The sequence below is a fragment of the Ruditapes philippinarum genome, unplaced genomic scaffold, assembly GCF_026571515.1.
Source record: "Ruditapes philippinarum isolate M1 unplaced genomic scaffold, ASM2657151v2 ctg3958_1_1_1_1, whole genome shotgun sequence".
NCBI lineage: Eukaryota > Metazoa > Mollusca > Bivalvia > Venerida > Veneridae > Ruditapes > Ruditapes philippinarum.
In genome coordinates, this window is record NW_026855688.1 from 45737 (window position 1) to 67274 (window position 21538).

Genomic DNA, 21538 nt, shown 5'->3' on the forward strand with positions numbered 1-21538 from the left:
TAGAATGGCAGATAGTTTGAATTTGACAATAACCGACGAAATTGTATCCCTATCAAATAAACAGCTTAAACATTATAAATTAATACTTAAGATTAAGATTTCGAATTCTTAAACTTGATTGGATTTGTACATTACTATGGGTGATTGCTCTTGTAAATGCCCTCTATAGTTGTATGAACAGATAGAAATGCATTTTGTTCATATTGGACACTTCTCCCTACAAGGCACCAATAGAAATGTTTCAGGCTGACTGTTCAACTAAGCCGCCTCATTTTGCTCGCTTAGAGTGTGAAAATAAAAGTGTTTTCTAGATATGATACAACATTCATGAAATTTCTAGAGGCTTGACTGGACGCCTCATCGATGTAATTGTCGGGGTAAATATGCTAAAGACTTTAATAATAAAGACACTGTTGATACCACAATTCTCGGAAAAGTACAAATACATGTCCGATTGATATGTTGATATTAACTGTCATATAATATAATTCATCATTGTTATTAGCTTAATTTCTGCCTGTTAGTATAATGCTGGGTATTTGTGCAGTACTATTTTTTTGTTAAGCACAGACACAAAAGTTTATACAAATGATTTCATAAATAAGCATAAAGACAGATTTGTTAACATGCCAAACAATTGAAACTGTCAATTGTTACCGATGAATATGATAATAATTACAAATGAGAGATGCATGTTTTCTGAAGTCTTCACAACATGTTTAAACAAGTCACATACAAATCATTCAACAGGAGTGGTTTAGGTGTCTGCCTCTCAACCCAAAGATTATGGGTTCGAGCCTTAATCAGATAACGACCATGTTATTTTTTCATAAGCCATCAGTACTGGTTTATTCCTGGAAGTGACTCGAAAGTGATTTATATAAGTTTCAAGATTTTGTTTCGCGATCGAGCTGAAAAAAGTTTAAATCAAACGTATAACATAAAGTGACAGTTTATCTAAATTTAATTAATCTGAAATAAAGGTAGACGATATATAAACAGTCCATATTGTATAGAACATCATAAAAGATTAAAAGAGATTCCTACATGGATATGTCGTTTATTTATTTAAAGCTTCTGCATTTTTGAAACACTTTAAACTTCCTTTTGCGCAAAGAGTCTACGAAAATACATATAATTTATACAGTTATTACATACATATTTATTTTGTTCATTTAATTATTCTTTATTCTCTTGTCATTTATTTATTTATTTGTGAAGAAAATATTTAAAAAATGCAAGGAAAACAAATAAAAAATACAGAATACGTCAAAAACCGTTGATCTTCCGTCAAGTGTTACATATTTTAATAGCAAGTCAACATGAAAACCCTTAGACGCTCTTGGCTCTTGGTTTAATGTTTATAAAACACGAAACAAACTAAATAAATATCACGAGAACAATAACAAAACAAATGCTCTTTATTTACCAGTCAACAAATTTAAGTTAACAAAAAATGAACTTTAAAATAATATTTATCTATTCTGGGTTTAAAGTTAAGATTTCCTTTTAAATGCAATAAACTTACAATTGGTAGTATTATCATTTTTTAAATTAACGAACGAGGTTTTATGTAAATAAAAGCATTAACCTTGTATCCAACTGTTTTTAAGATCGACGTTAATGGACAGATATGGTACGTTAAACAACTGTATCTTAATTATTGCTGGCAACTTAGGATATATATTATGTACGATGAGGTTATTTAAAAATGAAATATTTAATCATTTAGTGGCCGTTAATACAGGAACTCTGGATTAGTTTATAGTTTTTTTGTTGTATTCACTGTAATGAGTTAAAATATGTGAACTATTTCTTCTTTACTCAAAATTAATTAAAATGAAAAACGAAAATTATCTTAGTTACACATTTGGACAGTTCGCATCATTTATACCGAAATTTTATTTAGAACATCAATACCATTTTGAAGTGTTTAGGCAGTTCTTATAGGATTTACAATACGTAAACAATGTATGTAATATATTTGAAATATTTTAAAACGTGCCCATCTATTTATGTAGAATAAGGTATTCTGTAATTGATGTCTATGTTTTTTTTAAAAATATATTTTGGACATTAATCAAACGCCTCAATATGTTTAATATTAGGATTGTGTATGTATATTGTAGGCCCAATAGGTCAAAGCTCACTCAAACCAAATATCTACGAAATACAAATATGTAAATTAAAATACCAACGTAAATTGCTAATAAACATATACTATATATATTTATTCAGTAAAGGTTACATATTTTGTTACAACTATGGACAAATGATACAAATATCGAACCAATGCGGTATAATGAAAAATGATATTGGAATAAAGATGCATAATAAAAATGTACAACATATATTAATAAAAAACACATGTTTAATATTATTAATTAGAGAAAGATATTTGGTAGCAACATTCCTTATGAGACTTGACACAAAGGACAATACTCGCACATGCATTTTATCTTTGTAACTAAAATGTGTCTTTGCATTAGTGAACTAATTTACTTTTACCAATCAATGTTCCCTCATAATGTGTCACCTTCATGTAAGAGCTATATTTAACCATTCATTACTAAAATGCAAGAATAAAAAATATTATCCATTTAGAAAAAGAAATACATTTTCTATTTACCACGTGCAGTACCTTTAAGGCACTTTTGTGCAATTCAAATAAAAAAGACTACAATACAAAAAAAAAATATTTTCATGTTGATCAGATTAAAATTACCTTTTCGATACAATCGACAATGTACAGTATATAACACTATTACATATAAATATATGTACAGTAGTTGAAATATTGTAATTTTATTAAACTGACATATAAATTTGATATATAAAAAGGAAAGTACGATTTTGGCTATACCCTGTCTAAAAAAAATCGCTAACAAACTTAATTTCTGTTACATCCAATATATCACTTATTGTTTGAGTACATTTAGATATCCTCAATAAATATGAAATACCCCTTCTTTGCTCAAAATCGAGATAAACAACAATTGATTTTCCCTTCGCAATATCATTAATAAGCTTTTTGTAAATACGTGTCACTTTACAGTTTAAGAAATATCATCATTTTATGTAGCTTGATGCAGAGTTCTTTATAGGAATGAAAATGTCTCATTTTCCATGAATTGACAGTCTAGCATACCAGTTTATCTGCGGAATAAATAGCATGAAAGATCTTGACGCGACCCGTGCTACTTATAATTTTAATTTTATAAAGGTCAACATAAGTGAGTCCTGAGTGTAGATGTCTGGCGGTGACTATCACTAAGCCTTTCTAATTGTACAACTTTGTTCAGAACAGTTAATTCTTATTCAATGTTCTTTTAAGATTCAGAATTGTATTAAATTAACTTTAGGAATATACGGCAAGTTATCAATGAAACTTTACTATTGCTTGTGAATATCAGTGACATACACAGGTGTTGTATCACCGAACCTATAAGTTTTAAAAAGCCGTTCAATTATTTGTTGTTCACTTGACTGACATTTCGAAAATACCTGTACAACATTCAATTATTTATCTTTTTTATCATTTGTGTTATAAAAATAACGACTACATAAATGATGATAAAATTAAATAAGGTCTTAGATACAATCGTCGAAAATGGTACAAGGATGTACTGAAACTCGTTCAAGTGTAAATAAGAATACTTGAAAAGTGATAGGAAAAGTTATGTGTTCGGTAATACAGTAATTGAATATTTTAATGCTATTCAAGACAATAATTAGATTTCAAGTATATCTTGACATTTATTGACACAACTATAATACTGAAAAATCAATCATCAATTGTTCACAACTGTCATAAAAAATATTATTAAAAACTTGAATTTTGACTTTTCTTTAAATCCTAGGACAATGTTCATTTTGCTAAGCTGATGTCTTTAAAATATTTTGGCTCATCTTGTGTAAAATTAGTCAAAAAGCTTTTTAATGTGTATTTAATAGTTTCCAAAAAGAATATTGATGATAAATTGATAATTATTTTAGCTCTACCAAGCAGATTCCAAAATGCAAATACTGTGAAACATAAAATCATGCTTATTATTTCCCAATCTTTAAAAAAAAATTCTAATAAACTGAAATTTGGAATATCCAAAGCAATAAAGTTAGTTATTAATTAAGTTCATTCTGGTATCGTTACAGACATATGTGTCACAGTGTGTGTTGTTGTTGTTTTTTTTTTTTTTTTTTTTTTTTTTGTAGAGTACAATACATTTTTTCAATAATTTAGGAAGATTTCCCTGTTGAAAAACTTGTTTTTTCTAACTTTATCAGCAAAATTTCAAAAATGATGACCTAGACAATTTGTCTTCTCATCAAAGGTTGATAAAGGGCTTGTTTATTTCTGGCAGCAAAGAAGAAACAAGGTCATCTTCTGATGAAAATTTAACTGTTTTTACTTAGTTTTTTACAGAAAGTTATACAGGCTTCATGATCATGAATTAACACACAAGTCATATATTATAAAGTTATTTTATCAACCTTTTTTGTTTCACTCTTAACTTCAAAAATGTCCCAAAATAGCCTCAATGTTTTCCCAATAAAGGTCTTTTCTCAAATTAACTATATTTAGGCTCATATATTTTATGTACACACTGACACATTCTTCAGAATTTAACTGAACAACAGGATATTTGTTCTCATTTTATAAATTATTGAATTATTGTTTTAATTTTCTAAGGATAGGCTGATTTAATGTGATTGGAGGAATAAAAGATATTATTATGGGAAAAAGGCAATTCTTAACATTAATATTTTTATTCTATATGTACTCAAACAGATATACATTTTGTTTTTACAGTTACATGTACTTATGTCCATTTCTTTTATAATTATTATTTTGAATTTGTCTCTAAAATACTTCTTCTTCATACAATGTAAACTATGAAAGTAAATATATTTATGATTGAGCTCAGATGAATGAAAGCATTATTAAAGCATATTTAGCATTATACCTTGGAAACGGCCATGTGGAGATATTCAATATCTCATCCCCAGTGTTACTCTTGATATTTCTTAGATGGGGAGGGAGGGGGTTAACAAATAAGCAATAAATAGAGGGAGAGAGAGAGAAATTTAGACCATTATTCCATTGTTCAATGAGGATGTATTTTATTTATTAAAAAAATTATTCAGACTTTCAATGTAGATGAATATATTTTACAAAATTATAATAATTATCTTAACAATAGATAATAGGTAATAGGAAATGTAGCGTGTAACCAACGCTGAAAAGCCTTTGCTCTATCTCAATCCATGGAGATGTTGCAGCACTTTGAAATCAGTTTTGATAAAAAAAAACACTGGAATATAAATTGTTTTTGGCAATTTTGAGATGTCCCCCTGTTGCCATGGTAACAGGAAATTTAAGATTGAGCATGCTGTTACAGAGGCTCTGTTCCAGTCAATATTTGTTTCATCAGTATTGAAGCTTTTTTCATAGTTTCATAACAGTTTGAACTTGTAACAGGATGCTTTTCAATGAAAACGGCCACTTTTCACAATATGCTTATGTGGTAAAAGGTTAAGGACCCAATACTTACACAGTAAAGTTATACACACACACATAATAATTATATGTGTGTGTTGGGTCATACTTTTGGGGCCGAATAAATTGCTGTGCATAGTAGCAAAACAATAACAGAATCAATATTTCTTGCATAGCAGACTGGCGTTTCCGTGAGTTTTAACCATGCCGGAAATTTCATCTGGCATGGGGGGTGCCAGATGAGTCGCGTGACAAACAACAACGTCATTTTAGCGCCATTTATGAATGAACCGCGTTAAAATGACGTCGTTTTAGAAGGGAAATATGTCTTAGGATGACGTCATTTCGCCGTTGTTATTTAAGTTGTAAGTTCATACGCTATTGTTAGGAAATAGTTATGGATGAAATGACTTTAATTTCCATGAACATATATTATATTGAGGTAAACCATTTTAAATATGAAATAATATGGCAGAATATGCAAGAAAAAATATCTTTCATATGTTTGCGGTTCGGATCGAAATATCCGTCCCGAGGGGACCCGCCCATTGGGCGGTAACGAGGCTTATGTGGCTATTTTCTTTTGGGTGGCTAAAAAGAACAATAGAGAGAACAATAGAATAGCCACATAATTACTGTCCTGTGAGAACGTCCGTCTGTCCGACCGTACGTCACACTTTCGTGTCCGGTCCATAACTTTGTCAATTTGATGGAATGTGTCGTGTCCGGTCCATAGCTTTCTTATCTTTGAAGGGATTTCGTAAATACTTGCCACAATTGTTCACAATAATGAGACGCTGTGCCATGCGCAGCAACAGGTAACCTACCTTCAAGGTCAAGGTCACACTTGGAGGACAAATGTTAACATAGTCTATTACAGGGTATATTTTGTGTCCGGTCCATAACTTTTTCATTTATCAAAGGAATCTAAAATAACTTGACACAAATGTTTGTTATAATAAGAATATGTGTCATGTGCATCAACCAGGCCCCTACCTCTAGGGTCAAGGTCGCATTTGCTCATTCAAGGTCAACATTGTCTATTTGATGGTTTATGTTATGTCCGGTCCATAACTTTCGTATCTTTGAAGGAATTTTTAAATACTTGCCACAATTGTTCACAATAATAAGACAATGTGTTATGCGCAACAACCGGTCACCTACCTCCAAGGTCAAGGTCACACTTGGAGGTCAAAGATTAACATAGTCTTTAACAGGGTAATTTTGTGTCCAGTCCATAACTTTTTCATAGATCAAAGGATTTTGTAAAGACTTGCCACAAATAGTCACTATAATAAGACAATGTGTCTTGCGCAACACCTGCATCCCTACCTCCAAGGTCAAGGTCACACATAGAGGTCAAAGATTTACATAGTCTGTTGTAGGGTTTATTTTGTGTCCAGTCCATAACCTGGGAAAAATACTTTGCACAAATAATCACAATAACAAGATGATATGTCAGGCGCAAAACATGGGTCTCTACCTCCAAGGTCACACTTAAAGGTCAAGATTGACATAGTCTGTTATAGGATATAATTTGTGTCTGATCTATAACTTCTACATAGTTATAGGGATTTTGAAAATACTTGGCACAAATAGTAATATTAATAAGATGATATATTATGCACAACATCTGCACCCCTACCTCCAAGGTCAAGGTCACACTTAGAGGTCAAAGGTTAACATGGTATAATTTTAAATTCCGTGCTTCATTTTACTATTTTTTTCTTTAATACATTTATTGTTGCATTTGCAGATCTAGCATTGATCATAATTTTGGACTGAAAGTCCTGAAATCCATACCTCAATCTTTTAAAATAGCACAGTTTTATGCTTCATATAAAACTTCCCCGAGGCGGGGGGCGTTGGTAACTCTGTTACATACTCTTGTCTGCTTATTGTCCCTCTTTTGTGACTTTAAGGTTTTGAGTTTTTTTCTCTCATTCAGAATGGACATGGTGATGAAACTAAAAACATTTTCTATAATTTTTGTTTATATTATTGATCATTTGTACATGCATAACTCATAAACTGAAGAACCATTTCCCGGACAATTGTGTCCGATGGATGAATGTCTAAGTTCCGCTTTGCGATAGTAGAATCCTTCTGATCTAATACAATAATTTTATCCAAGAGTCCTTGAAACAGTGTTTGCATGATATGTGTAAAGATAAACCCGACGAAATCGTTTCGTTTAATTTTCCATAAACCTTCCTTAAATCTTCGATACGCATGGGGTAATTTTATGAACACTTTTATATTAGTCTTCATTTTAAGTATCCTCTTTAAACTTTTTTTTATTTCAGATATGTGTGCAGCAAAATGTTCGAATTTATATAATTGTATATGCGCGTACAAATGCAAAACGAGAAGAAGATCATCTGTATTCCTTGATTCTGATTCAATGACTTTTTCAAATGAAATACTTTTAAAAAAGGTGTAAAGATTTTTCATTTTAAAACCACACAATGGGATGTTATGTCCGAGAAAGATTATTGTCATGTTGTATTTGTAGAAGTTGCACCTTTGATATCTATGCCATCCCTGTCCAAGAGTGCAAGTAGCTTCAATTCCAGCCAGAAATTTGTTTTTTAAGTAAGTATACCACTGATAAAGTGTCGAGTCTCCCCAAAATAGTAAAGTCTTATTGCGGAAACACTCACCATGGAAGTGTCTAAAACCTGTTTAAATAAATCTATATTTTGTAAACCATATGATCTTTCAATTGTACTGTCAACTTTAAACTTTCACCGAATTTAATCTTAAGAAAAAAATATAGTATTATTTATAGCTTTATTGCCATACAACTTAATAGAAAAAAACATTCAAATACATTTTCAATGTAATAGAACATTGTGTTATCTATCTAATTAACAGAGAATTGCTCTTGAAAAAAAAAACATCACAATTGTTGTGAATAACATCAGCATTGTTTGCAAAATTTACATATTCTAATTGTGCTTTAATTTGATGTCTTACCTTTACAATGCAACATAATCCATTTGTTGTTGTAGTAATATCCAGTAGGTTTTACCTTGAACCATAATTTTGTTTTATTGTAATTTGAACAGGTGTTACTGGTTTCTATAAATGTAGTCCTGTTTACACCATTGATTGTATTTGGAAGTATTTGTAAAGTTATGTTAGACTGTATATGTGTATGACGATCCCTAGAAAATATGAAAACAGTCATGGTGAACGCGTCCTAAACTAATTTGAAATAATGCTACAAGTTAAAGTTTTTCTTTACAAAATGATTTTGTTCTCATTTTTTTTTCACAACTTATCAAACCTAACAAAACCAGAACTCTTTAATTTGATACAGGTATTCAACGTTTGTCAGACAAATTTTAAAATATTAAACTAGTGTATTAAAAACAATTACTTTGCATTTAAATCTTAAAAACACTATTCGATTATATATAATTGGTTTATATATTAGATTCTTAGAATATATTTATTTTAGATTAATTGTATAATCGTTCTTTACTTTTTGAAGTAGGTGTTAATTAAATTACCTTTTACTCAGTTCTTGTTCACATGTGTTCATTCCTTTAGTAAAATTATCCCAGTTACGGGTAATTGCTCTCCAATGGTCACACGAAAGCTGGTATTTTGGTTTCCCACAAAACCATTGTTGTGAATTGTTCCAATAGGAAAAATTGCACAGTTGTGTTTGTTTAGAATATTCTAGAACTGTTTCGTTATCGGGACCACATGTTGTTTTATCAGTATAGTTCTTGTACGAAAAAAATGCAAATATGTTGGAAAAATCCTACAATATCAACAAATAAGGTTTAAGAGACACACTTAAGTTATCAATAAACTAAATAAAGGTTAGTCTAGAAAATTAATGATATTTATGTTCTAAAGTGCATATAATAATAATTTGTTTTTTAGGAAATATATATCAATTTTGAGTGCATTGTTGTAAATTAATACACGGTTTGAGTTCAAATCGTAGTAACATAATCACGAAGGCCGATATGCCTGAGTGATTATTTACAAAGCATTTGAACGAAACACGTGCATTATTGTACGATAATTCACGACGAATTAATATCTAACTGTTACACTGTAACATATATTGTATTTACCTATTATGTAAATCACACCGACTTATCAACCGAGCATATTAAATATTGAAACTGCATATAGATTAAGTGAAATGTAATTTAAGGGATGTTACAGATTTTTTAATATACACTTAACAAATCTTATAACTATGCACGTATAAAAATCAAATTTTCTCAGATACTAATAATCATAGGTCTCTGAAATTTTAACCAAGTATAGTACAGATATGTGCAATGATGGGTATCGATTATTATGTCAGGGTGATTCGTATTTACTTAGAAATAGCGATGTGTGCAGGATTGCGCGAAAACCGAATTTTACATTTCTCTAAAATGCGTATTTATAATGGGTGCAAAAAGGTCTAGATCTCTTGATTTCACTAAAATATAAACATAAAACATAGGATCACCGATAGGGTATAATACTACAATGAATTCCAGGGCATTATGTCACTGTGATTTTAATATTTGCTTTATTGAATTTCAGTGAAGACTGGTTTATGTCGATCTCCGTAACGCGTTGTACCCAGTTACTAAAAGCAATGCAAACACGATATTTTCATTAATATGAAAGTACCAAGGAAATTAGTTTTTAGTTTTAAAGTAAAATCTTAGTCAATATGTTTATTTGAGAAAATATTATGCAAATTTATTTTCAAAATGGGCGCCCGAAATGCAAATTTCCTTGCGTAAAACTTCTAGACGGCCATTTTTCTTTCAATTGCAAACATTCTGCAATAAATTTATGTTTTTCGGATGTCTTTATTTTAATAGAATCCTTGATGGTCAATAATAACTTCATTTAGCGCCAACCTGTCATCCTCGCGTGCACTTTGTTGTTTGTGTCATGTCACGGATGAACGCACATAACAAAAATAACCGTTATTTCTGAATATAGCATTGTAAAGATAAATAATTCAAACGATGAATTCCAAAATGTGGGTAAAAAATGTCAAGTAATAAAAAAGTTTTTCACATTTAAAAACTGCACAGTTATAAGTTTTGTTAAGTGTATATTCCAAACACTGTGCATTACTCATTATATTGAATCGGGTTGCTAACTCACGTAAAGCCGACCTTATCAAACAAGAAATTTAATAGTTTGACCATAACCATGTGTCATTTTTATAGAAATAAAATAGTGTAAACAACGCAATTTATCGGACATTGTGTTTAAAACTATGCCGAAGTCGTGAATAAAAGTAACCTTAAATAATCGACAGGGAAACTACGACTCTTGAATGGCAATGTATATTTGTGAAAAAACAAATTGTCATAAAAAATAGACACGAAAAACATGTTGGTCACGATAAAGGCCTATTTATGATGGTAATGGAAAATAACACTTTAAACACAATAAACGTATCAATTTGTTTTGTTTACATTTCATGTAATATTTTCTCCTTTTTTTTAAAATTCGGGCGTGACCGATTTTTTTTATATGTTTTTTTTATATGTTTTTTTAATTTTTTTAATTTGCATTTTTTTCCAAAGATATCAACGAAATATTGTTTGTACTAAATTTAGATATACTTTTCATCATTGATGGTCTGCTGAGATATCACAGAAAAGATGTAAAAATAAAACCGGCCTAAAATAAATCATTTAGAGCCTCAATATTCGGGGATGCGATTAATCCCCCCGCATGCCAAGTTATGAAATAACAAAATAAACAAATGGGCATGGAAGTAAATAACGAACTAAATCAACAATGTTCACCTCACTTATTTACTTCAAAATGGAAAGTGTGTGTGTGTGTGTGATTAAGACCGGAAGGTTTTTTTTTAAAAACATTGTTTGTCCGGTAAACTGATTGTCCGTTAAATATGAAGGATCCCAGTAACCATAACTGCTACACACAATATTTTGTAAAGTTCATACTTGATTCCATTAAATGTACACCAGAAAATAATAATATTTAACTCGGAATCTTGTTTGCAATCAAATAAAAGAAGACACAGATATGTACACTTATTTTTACAAACATATGTAACATATGTAACATTGGAACTTACATGTTTTTGTCGAAATACGCTGCACTGAACTTAATCAAATATATAATAAAACAAAAATCAAAGATAGTAATGACAGGAATATTTGTATGATTGTTTCATATTCTTAAGCAAAACTGATGTACTTTAAATACAACAAACAATATTAAAAGATAAAGTTTGCCCCATAGAATTATGCATAATATGATTTGATGAATAATATAACGTTCCCCAACGAGTGATTATCGATAAATGATGCAAAACCGAAACTGAGTTTGATGTGTTTCCATTTTTTTTAACTGGAAGTGATGTAAATGGAGTATTTACCCCTTCAGCTATAGTCAATCAATATCATTAAGAAAAAAAAAAAAAAAAAAACATGCGATAATTTATTTATTTTTATCTGATTTTAAATTTGCAAAATTGATATCACTGTCCTTAGTAATTACTTGAAGGTATTCATACCCATGTTCTCCTTAAACGAAAGGCGGTAGTCATGGTTTCTTTTGAATATAAAACTTCTACTTCTAGCTGCGCCCGTCCTATCCACAACGCTTGTACAGTTACGGTGTATGTGCCATTATTATGATCCAAAATCGTACCAAGGGAATATGCACCAAGTAAGTCATTATATAAACGTGCCCGTAAATGATCCCCTCCTGTATACTTAGGTTTACCATATCCATTGTACAGTATTGCAGTAAAGTCAACATATTCTCCGAGAAAGACTGAACATCTTCCTGTTTGCGAATTAAATTGGTAATTATCTAATTATGTGTGTTTAGGTTATTCAAATACACATATTTTATATTTTTGTCAATTCAAACGGTGTATATGTTATCAAACACACTAATTTAAGATAGACAGTGTCGCCGTTATTTACATGAAAACTCTTAGAATAAAATAGTCGATATGTAAAAAGCAGTGTTTACAATGTTTCTTAACAATTGAATAATTTTACCTTTTACATATATAGCTGAGCGCACAGGATCAGCAGCTAACATAGCATCATGACATTGTTTATCCGTTCTGTATATTTGCAATATTTTTTTGAACGCATCATTACTTTTTAATCTGTCAACAAATAAAAGTTGTGAAAATAATTTCTGATTAGAACATATTTGACTTACGGTATGATTTATAAACAGATCAAAATGTATATACAGGAAATACAAAATCATTCAAATTCAATTTAAATATTTCGAAAAATTGCCAAAGTCAGTCATATCTGCACCAGAAATAATCACAACTTATATTCCTTATCCGGTTTATTTGATTTTAATGACACATACATATTTAATTTGAAAGATTATTTAACTTATTACATGATTGTTAATTGTATAAATGAAATATTGATTAAGCTGCATTACTCTCAGTTTGATTTGGATATCACATTGAAATGAAAATACTTACATAGATATTTCAGAATGGGAGTTTTTATCCAATGTCGGTATTTCAGTTGTATGTCCGAAGTTATTTCCCAGATATGTTACAGCTATGCATGTTATGAAACCAAACCATATGCATACCGATCTCCTGGTTAATCTGCAAAACGAAAGAAAGAAAGAAAAAAATGAATGAATGAAACAAAGAATGAAAGAAAGAAAAAAGGAAAGAAAAAAGAAAAGAAGACGCAAATGAAATAAAGAAATAACAATGATATTTCACGCAATGCCTAAATAAGCTAGTATCTTGCTAATACCGTCGCTCTGTGTATCATGTTTTGCTTAATATAGTATACGTGTATATGAAAGGACAATATTGTCACAAATAAAATAGAGAGAAGCGGAATCCCTTTAGAAAGTCTACGACAAAATTGGATATTTTGCAGGCTCGATTTCGATGGTATTGGAAAGTGCAAGTTACCCTTCACGCCTCTTAGCACTGGCTCAAGCAAAATGTAGCATTTTAACCCGAAAATGATGACATTTTGAATTATGAAACATCCGCAGATGTGTTCATACGGCGGTCATCATGGAACGTCCAACTTGACACAGAAGTGCCATTCCATGACAAGCGGAGTATGGTCCCCAAGTAAAATAACGTGTGTGCCCTAATAGAGAAAAAAAATGGGCGGAACTAAAAATGGTTTTTGTGCGGAGGTTATAAAGCCTTAAAAAGGAATACTATCCTTAAAATATCACATTAGTAGTAGAGTGTTTCTCTAGACTATAGTGTTTAAAAGTGAAAAATCTTATAAATAAATGGCCTTGCACATGTCATGTGGTCGATATTGTTGTTTCCTTATTAGTTACGAATATCGTTTTTTTTGTATCGTTTTGTCCTTGTACATAATACATACCTTCACTTACGGGGCCCATATATAAGACCGAGTTGAGTGGCATTGTTTCATGCAGTCAGTTTTTATATACGCCACTATGTAGGCATTAAATGAACATTTCCATACAACAGAACTAATGGGTACTAAGTTATATATATCAACTATATATTTGATTTTACCATAGGTGAAAACATATTGACCAATAACAGAAAACCCCATTAAAAATATATTTTCAATAATAAACATAAGATAATTTAAAATTTTAAAGGGCATTCGTCTGATCTATTCAAAATATATTTTTAGATATCTTATAATATAGTTTTAACAATCTTCTCAATTATTGCATGCATATGTTTACGAGGTGGATACGCTTTTTTATAGGTTTTATTTTTATTTTTACTGTTGGTGACCATGTACGAGTTACAGTATATTCAGCATTTATCAAAGGGATCGTGCTTTTTTAGATTCCTTTTTAATGTTTCAATCTCTTATACCTACTGGACAAGGAGAATTTGTTATTGAAAATATTAAAGTATATGTAAAACTGTCAAATAACAGACTTTGCTCTGTAGTAAATCGGTTTTAAAAAATGCAATTGAAAATACCCTCAAAACGATACAAAATAAATTACGCATAATTATGCCGATGAAACCGACTTCGAACCAGAATCATATTGTATTAGTCGTGCTCTTTTATGTTTGTTTAAGGTCTGACATATAATAAACGTATTTTTTATTTAAGATCTGCAGAATGTAAAACTCTGTTTATAGCTTTAGTTGATGTGGATTTAAGCTGGATCGGTCTCAAAGAGTTTAACCGTGACACCAAACTGTACAAATTAACATAAACTATACAAAATATGTATGTATAAAACAATTTATTTTAGTACTTTTACACGAATTTACGCATATGTTGTTAGGCCCTTCAGAAAGAAATCATGATTTAACCTTTTATCCAACTTTCACTGCTCTTTTGTACACCAACAAGACATACATTTTTTGAACAAAAACAATTTAAATTCTTTACAAAAAGCAGCTGTTGCAGACAAAATGACTTACGCTTTGTGATGATTTTTGTATACAAAACACTTTTTACAGCTGACATTTAATATCCATCAATAAATTTTAACGCTATATAAAAATGTATCAGTCAAATTAAAATGCAATGTGCATGCATTAAAAATAATATACGCAGAAAGTTTATTCAATTGCCAAATAAAAATCTTACCTGATCGATGTTAGTCCAGACATTTTAAAGTCACTTGTCAGGTTTACACCGGGAAATGCATTTTTATACTACCTTATAATTAGTGTATTTGGCTGTACACATTTTGTGTGCGGTATATACAATTAGATCCTATCAATTTTACATACCCATTTTTATAACTTACGTTAAACGTGCTGTGTGTACCGATTTATATATGAACAATATTTATATGTAAAATAAAAAAAATGAAATTAATGGAAAAAATAAACATTGCAGTGTAACTTGTTTTTCAGAGAATTTATTTTATTTATCTACATTATTTAACATTATGATAAAAGTAAATGTATCGCATGAAATAAATAAACACTGTATAAACAAAATGCTTGTTTGTAACGAAAAAAAAAAACATTTAATGTATATCTATCGATTTTCTTGTTTATGATAAAATTAAAAATACTCTTTGCGTCTATTGATCTTAAATTAATAAAAACATTTTTTTGTTTTTGAAACTCCACAAAGGAACACTGAACTTAATTTGGTCCTAGTATCGCTACATTAAAAAGATGACTGTTATAAAATTCAATTCGCATATTATCCATATGTAAAAGCGATAAAACTTCTTTTTTATTTTATATTAACCCGCCCCATTCAGTGCGCCCTATTTAATAACTTTAATAAATGTCATCATACAAAGACAGTAAGTAATTGATGTTTAACCCGTTACATTTAGTAAGCCTTATTTTTTAACTATAATAAATATAATCCTTAATGAAATTAAACCCGTCCCATTTAGTAAGCCCTATTTTTAAACTATAATAATTATCATTATACACAGACAGTAATTGATATTTTACCCGTTACATTTAGTAAGCCTTATTTTTCAACTAGAATAAATGTCATTCTTAATGATATTAATCCAGTCCCGTTTAGTAAGCCATATTTTTAGCTTATAATAAATGTCATCTTTTAAGAAGACTTTCTGAATGAATTACAGTCAGACACAGGATTCAAATTCGAAGATATGCGGACTATACTGTGTATATTACATCAATAATAGATTTTCTCGTAGAAACATGAAGGACCATTTAACACATTTTGATTTGCACTGCAGGAAATGAAATGACGATTTTATTCTATCTTAAAGTTGTTTTTTTAGTGAATGTAAAGGTACCCAATAGAAGGCTGTAAAGCAAAATATTGCCTTGTTATGTATAATGATCCCATGTAATGTGATTGATTGATACGATCAAAATATAAAGAAGACAAATACTGCTTCAAGTCATACATGTCTATTTTCTATATGGTGCCATATATAATTACACAGTTATATATCATTTTACAAAACGAGACAGTAGAAGTCACCTTCTCCGTCATTAGTCCAATCAAATTATGGTGGTGGTGGCGGCGGCGGTGGCGGTGACTTAAAGAAATATAATCTCTCCGCTAAAATATAAACGGAGATGTGTATTTTCTTATCATACTCTACTCTTTTCGCAGTGTCATAACTGTGTCTATACTTGAAGTAAAGCTCTAAAGGATTATCCACTGATGTAGATTAAAGTCTATGCCGCGAATTGTAGCGGTTCCATTGTTGAACTTTCTAATATCTAGGAATACATAATAAGCCTGATTGCACACTGTAGCATATAATTTGTCTTGACGATGAAACTGTTTAACGTACGTGCATACAGTTTGGTTCAAGTTTGGTTGTATGTCTTCATCGTTGGCACAATCAGAGTATAATACATGTCAAGACAATCACAATAATACCTACCTATTTGATAAAGAACAGCCTCCGGAATAAGTTTGCAAATCCAAATTTGTTGCAAACTCAACTACCCTTTTCAATATAGTTTCAATACAGAAAGTTAAATAAAACAGTAATTTGGATAAATATAGACGATTATTGGTCCTTTATATAAAGATGACACAATAATTAAACGATGGGTAAGCGTTCAAAGTGTGGCCTCCAAATGGTTTTTTTTTCAATTCTCCCACGATTTTTTAAGTGTCCCAGTAGGGTTTTAGTGGGGTTCAAACCCCCATTTTCATAAAATGGGAGAATAAAACCGTGGGAGGAAAAAAATGTTTTTTTTTTTTCTAAATATTTTTGCATGTGCTGAATATTTAATACTTATAATAAACTTATAAGTGTTCGTGGAATATATTTAAAGAAATTTGCAATTCTCCCATTGGCTGAACTAACCCATAAAGTAAATGGGAGAAATCTCCCAAAATTAAAATCGTGCGGAAATCTCCCAACATTAAAATGGGAGAAATCCCCCATTACAACGTTATTGAAGAAATACTCCATTAGAGCGTAATGGGAGAATAACAGTATGTTAGAATTCTTCCATATCATTTTTTTTATTTAACATATCGGGTCGGACGTTTAACAGTAAACGTTATTTTTCTACATTTTAATATTCGGTTCCGACCTTTTTTCAAATGAATACGGTCATATTATTAATTTATTCTTCTATTTATTTATGTATTTACTTATTTATTATTCTATTTATTTTTTTTTTATTTATTTGTTTATTTATTGATTTATTATTATTTATTTTTTTATTTTATTTATAAATTTATTTGTATTCATTTATTTGTTTATTTAATTATTTATTATCTATTTATTTATTAATCAATTAATTATAAATATATGCATATACTATTCATTCATTCATTCTTACGTTCATTCATTCATTCATTCATTCATTCATTCATTCATTCATTCATTCATTCATTCATTCATTCATTCATTCATTCATTCATTCATTCATGTTACAAACATCCAGTTAGTCTGATATATAATTAGAATATGTCTGAAATATTATGATTTTGAATGGAAGATTACCTTAAGTTTCATTGACTCTATGACAGTCACTGTACAGTGAAAGTTGAGAAAACCGGACGGCTTTCGGACCGAGGGTTTTGTCCGGTTTTCTCAACGGTCCGGTATTCTCAATATCCCCATTCAGCTATTCAGGATCCTATTAACCGAACAATGACTTACAAAGGATGCTAAACGTATATTTGCATTTTCATGATCATGAGTAAGTATAATGCTAAATAAAGAAATGATAAAAATACTATACAATATGTTTTGCTTTTGTCACATTATTGCATATAAATACAATAGAATTTTGGATTTAAGGTGACAACAGACACTTTCCGTGGTACTCACATAACTGTCATTTAAACAAAGTTATTTTAGTAATAATTGTTATTTATTTAATCTTTGTGCATTAAATGTCGTTGATCATCATAAAAAATAACATATTTGAAAACAAATGCCTTTGTAAATGATAGATTTTGAATAAAAATCCTAAAATTTTAAATCGTCATATCAAAGTCATTTTTTTTATTTTTTTGTCATCAAACTTTTGGAAAATAACCATACTTATATTATCTGGGGAACCGTGTCTCAAATTTTTTCTATCTTTTCTCAAAAAAAATATTACGTAACGTCAAACATTTTATGCGACTTTTTTCACCATACATATTACGTAATTAAAGATAATTAAGTCGCCTATTGAGCAAACAAAAATCCCTGACACGGTTCCCTCCGTAAATGAATTTCCTTTCATGTGCTTTAAACCGCATGTTAATTGCTTGATTATTAAAAAAGTTATGCCGATTCAAATTTAGTCCGACCCCGCATCAAACGAAGTGTCATAAATCGGCTGTTCTCTCTCGGACCCCTACGTTTCATGCTAAATAATTGCATAATACACAAATATCGCACAAGAGAGGGTCACAAGTTGCGGTAGTATACTCTAACAACATTTTATGACCAAGTGACATCTGACCAATTTAAAAGCTGCTGATTATTATCAATCTACAGCCGAAATTTCTTCAATTCTTAACGTGATTTACCGTCCGTCTGGTATCTGTCGCACATGTCACGTGACTATCGGTAAAATTTGAGGCACTCAGTGGGGGAAATGGAACGCATTTGCGCACCGCTAGCGGGGTATTTAATTGTTTCCTTTTTGAAGTTTATTATTATTATCATCAGCTTTATTGTTGTGTTATACCAGTGTCACTCTGCCTGTGTATTAGTGTATGAAATTCCGTTAAAATATAAAATAAAATAACAAAAAACTGAGCTTCTGACAGTCTTTTAAAGTCCATGGTAGATGTACAAATAAGAACGGGAAATTATATATTTTTTCCCACCTAATTGATAATGCTTCACATATTTTAATAGAAATAAAAGGTATTACTCGATCATTATGATCTGGCCTTCTTGACTTCTATTGTGAATATCATCTTTGCACGGCATAGAGATCCAGTTTGTATCGGGATAGACAATAAATTTCATACTTTGTCCCAGAATTATTAGTACTTATAGCGATAAAGTCCGATTACACCCGCATATGTTTATTTTTGGGTAATGGATAATGATTTAACGAATATAGTTTACTTTGTCTGTTTATAATAATGCCCCAATTGTAAATATTGCCTATACCATAATTGTCAGATAACGATTTTTAAAGTAGGTCTCGGCAAAGTTTCACTGTCTTTAATTAATTTAAATTTGTCACTTATAGACAGCTCTCGTCAAGTTCTTTTAGGCCATGGAATAGAACTTAGCGCTGATAAATGTCGTTTCCGTTTCGTTGTCATTTTGGGAAATTAATATACAAAAAGCAACGCAGTATAATAATACTCTATTTTTCATTCATACTGATTTTAACTTACAATTCCTCGTGCATTTTGGCATTATATACAACGGTAACATCTATACCTTACAATAAATGAAACTGTAAAAAGAGAGATATTTAACAAATCAGACAATCATTGTTCAGTTACCGCTCAGTTAGCGTATAAGACAAGTACTCAAGGTTATTCACACCTTCGTCATCCGGTATTGTCAAGGTAATTGTCTATATAATTGACTTTGTCGTCCCCTTTCAACCGTCCGATATTCGGTTTTTACAGATTTCGGGATTGTCAATGTTTAATACAATAGTTTAAAGAAGGGAAAATTTTGGACTGAACTATTCGTCCGGTGTTTAGAGAGTTCCAGTTTTCTCAGTGTGTGGTTTTCTCAAATTTCACTGTACATGAAATTTGGGCGGGGTGTGGTCAGTGCAGTTCTTATTTTCCAATTACCAAGGAAATAAAAGGAAGTATCCTACGGATAAAAACTTGATTGAATGGCAACATTAATGACTGGCAGGACTGGCAGGTCTGATTGCCCCCTAAAAGAATGTTGGCAACACTTGAACGGGTTAAAAACCAACCATCACAGGTCATACATTACGTATCATATTACACATCCTTTTGTTCCCGGAGATCAACTAAGTATTACCATTCATGATTTGGCTTTTTCATAACATCATAATTATATAAGTCACACACGCACACAATAATAATAAAAAAACACAGTTACAATGATAAAAAATATAGAAAGAAGCTTTTAGCATTTGGATCAGATTCCCATTTTCTATCGAATTCCGAGAAAAGTTTATAAAGGAACCATACACTTTATTTTGACTTGCATAATGGCCAAAAATACTTGTCATTTTGCTATTATTTTCTAATTGAATATAAAATGTGAGATTTTGGGGATGTATGTTTGTTTGTTTGATTTGGTTTTACGTCGCAAAAACACAGTAAAGATTACATGACGACTCTCCAGTTTTTATGGTGGAAGACTTCGGATGCCATTCCGAGCCTAAGGCCTATTCGGAAGACTGACTAGAATATTCGACGTTCCATAAGTTCGGTGGAGGCACGTAGGTTTACCAGATTGCATCGTGCACCGAGCAAATGCATAACAGATGTTTCAATAATCGTATTAACTACAAAAGTTTAAAACATATGCATTATGATTTTCGTCATGGTTACCTTGCCATGGTTATTGGAAATTCAAAATAAATGATAACTATCTTTATAAAACTTAAGCTGATACGTCAATCTTTATAAATAAACCAGGTCTATATCTGATCCACCAATTTGTTAAATCTATATCAGTATAAATATCTATCATGTCAACAGTAATCAATAGTTTTCATGCAACCCAGTTTCCACTGGATTTACCTTTTCCCTCTAAAATAAAAATTATTTCACTTAGAACACTGGAAGAGAGCTCATAGTAAATTCTAACATCAAAGTTACAAAAGAGCAGATATTTATTTAAAATTGGACGCCTTCTACAATATAACACGGGTATTTATGGATAATTCCATAACAGGTTATGCCACTAGTCTATACTTTACTCTATAAAAAGCGTCTTAAACGATATGAAACCGTTTCATTTCAAATAATGAGCGTTTACTGAACTATAATACCGATAATGAACGAATACAGAACATCTTAATAATTTTAATATAAAAACTATTATAAATGTTTGTGCTTATCGACAAATATTTACATCTCATTTTAATTATTCAATAATAATAATAAAACAGGCACCGCCACTTTATCTTGGGATGTGATAGGAATGAAAACAGAAAAGTATCAAATGTAAGGAATTAAT

The 21538-nt window shown here is 30.5% G+C and overlaps 1 protein-coding gene across 1 annotated transcript; it reads right to left on the reverse strand.

Moving 5' to 3' along the window:
- Positions 1-7473: 7473 nt before the first annotated feature.
- On the reverse strand, positions 7474-15610 carry LOC132744105 (NXPE family member 3-like). Its single transcript, XM_060732723.1, has 7 exons — positions 15073-15610; positions 12978-13109; positions 12526-12638; positions 12030-12304; positions 9016-9272; positions 8477-8667; positions 7474-8178 (listed from the first exon to the last, which is right to left on the reverse strand). Exons 1-7 carry the CDS (start codon positions 15093-15095, stop codon positions 7496-7498), a joined length of 1674 nt encoding a protein of 557 aa, XP_060588706.1. The 5' UTR covers positions 15096-15610; the 3' UTR covers positions 7474-7495.
- Positions 15611-21538: the final 5928 nt, after the last annotated feature.

Excerpts from the sequence above, each read along its gene's own strand:
- LOC132744105 (XM_060732723.1), bottom strand. The coding sequence starts at position 15,095 with ATGTCTGGACTAACATCGATCAG. Across the intron at positions 13,110-15,072 it reads TCTGGACTAACATCGATCAG|ATTAACCAGGAGATCGGTAT; the intron begins GTAAGATTTTTA and ends TTCGTTTTGCAG. Across the intron at positions 12,639-12,977 it reads TCCCATTCTGAAATATCTAT|ATTAAAAAGTAATGATGCGT; the intron begins GTAAGTATTTTC and ends ATTTGTTGACAG.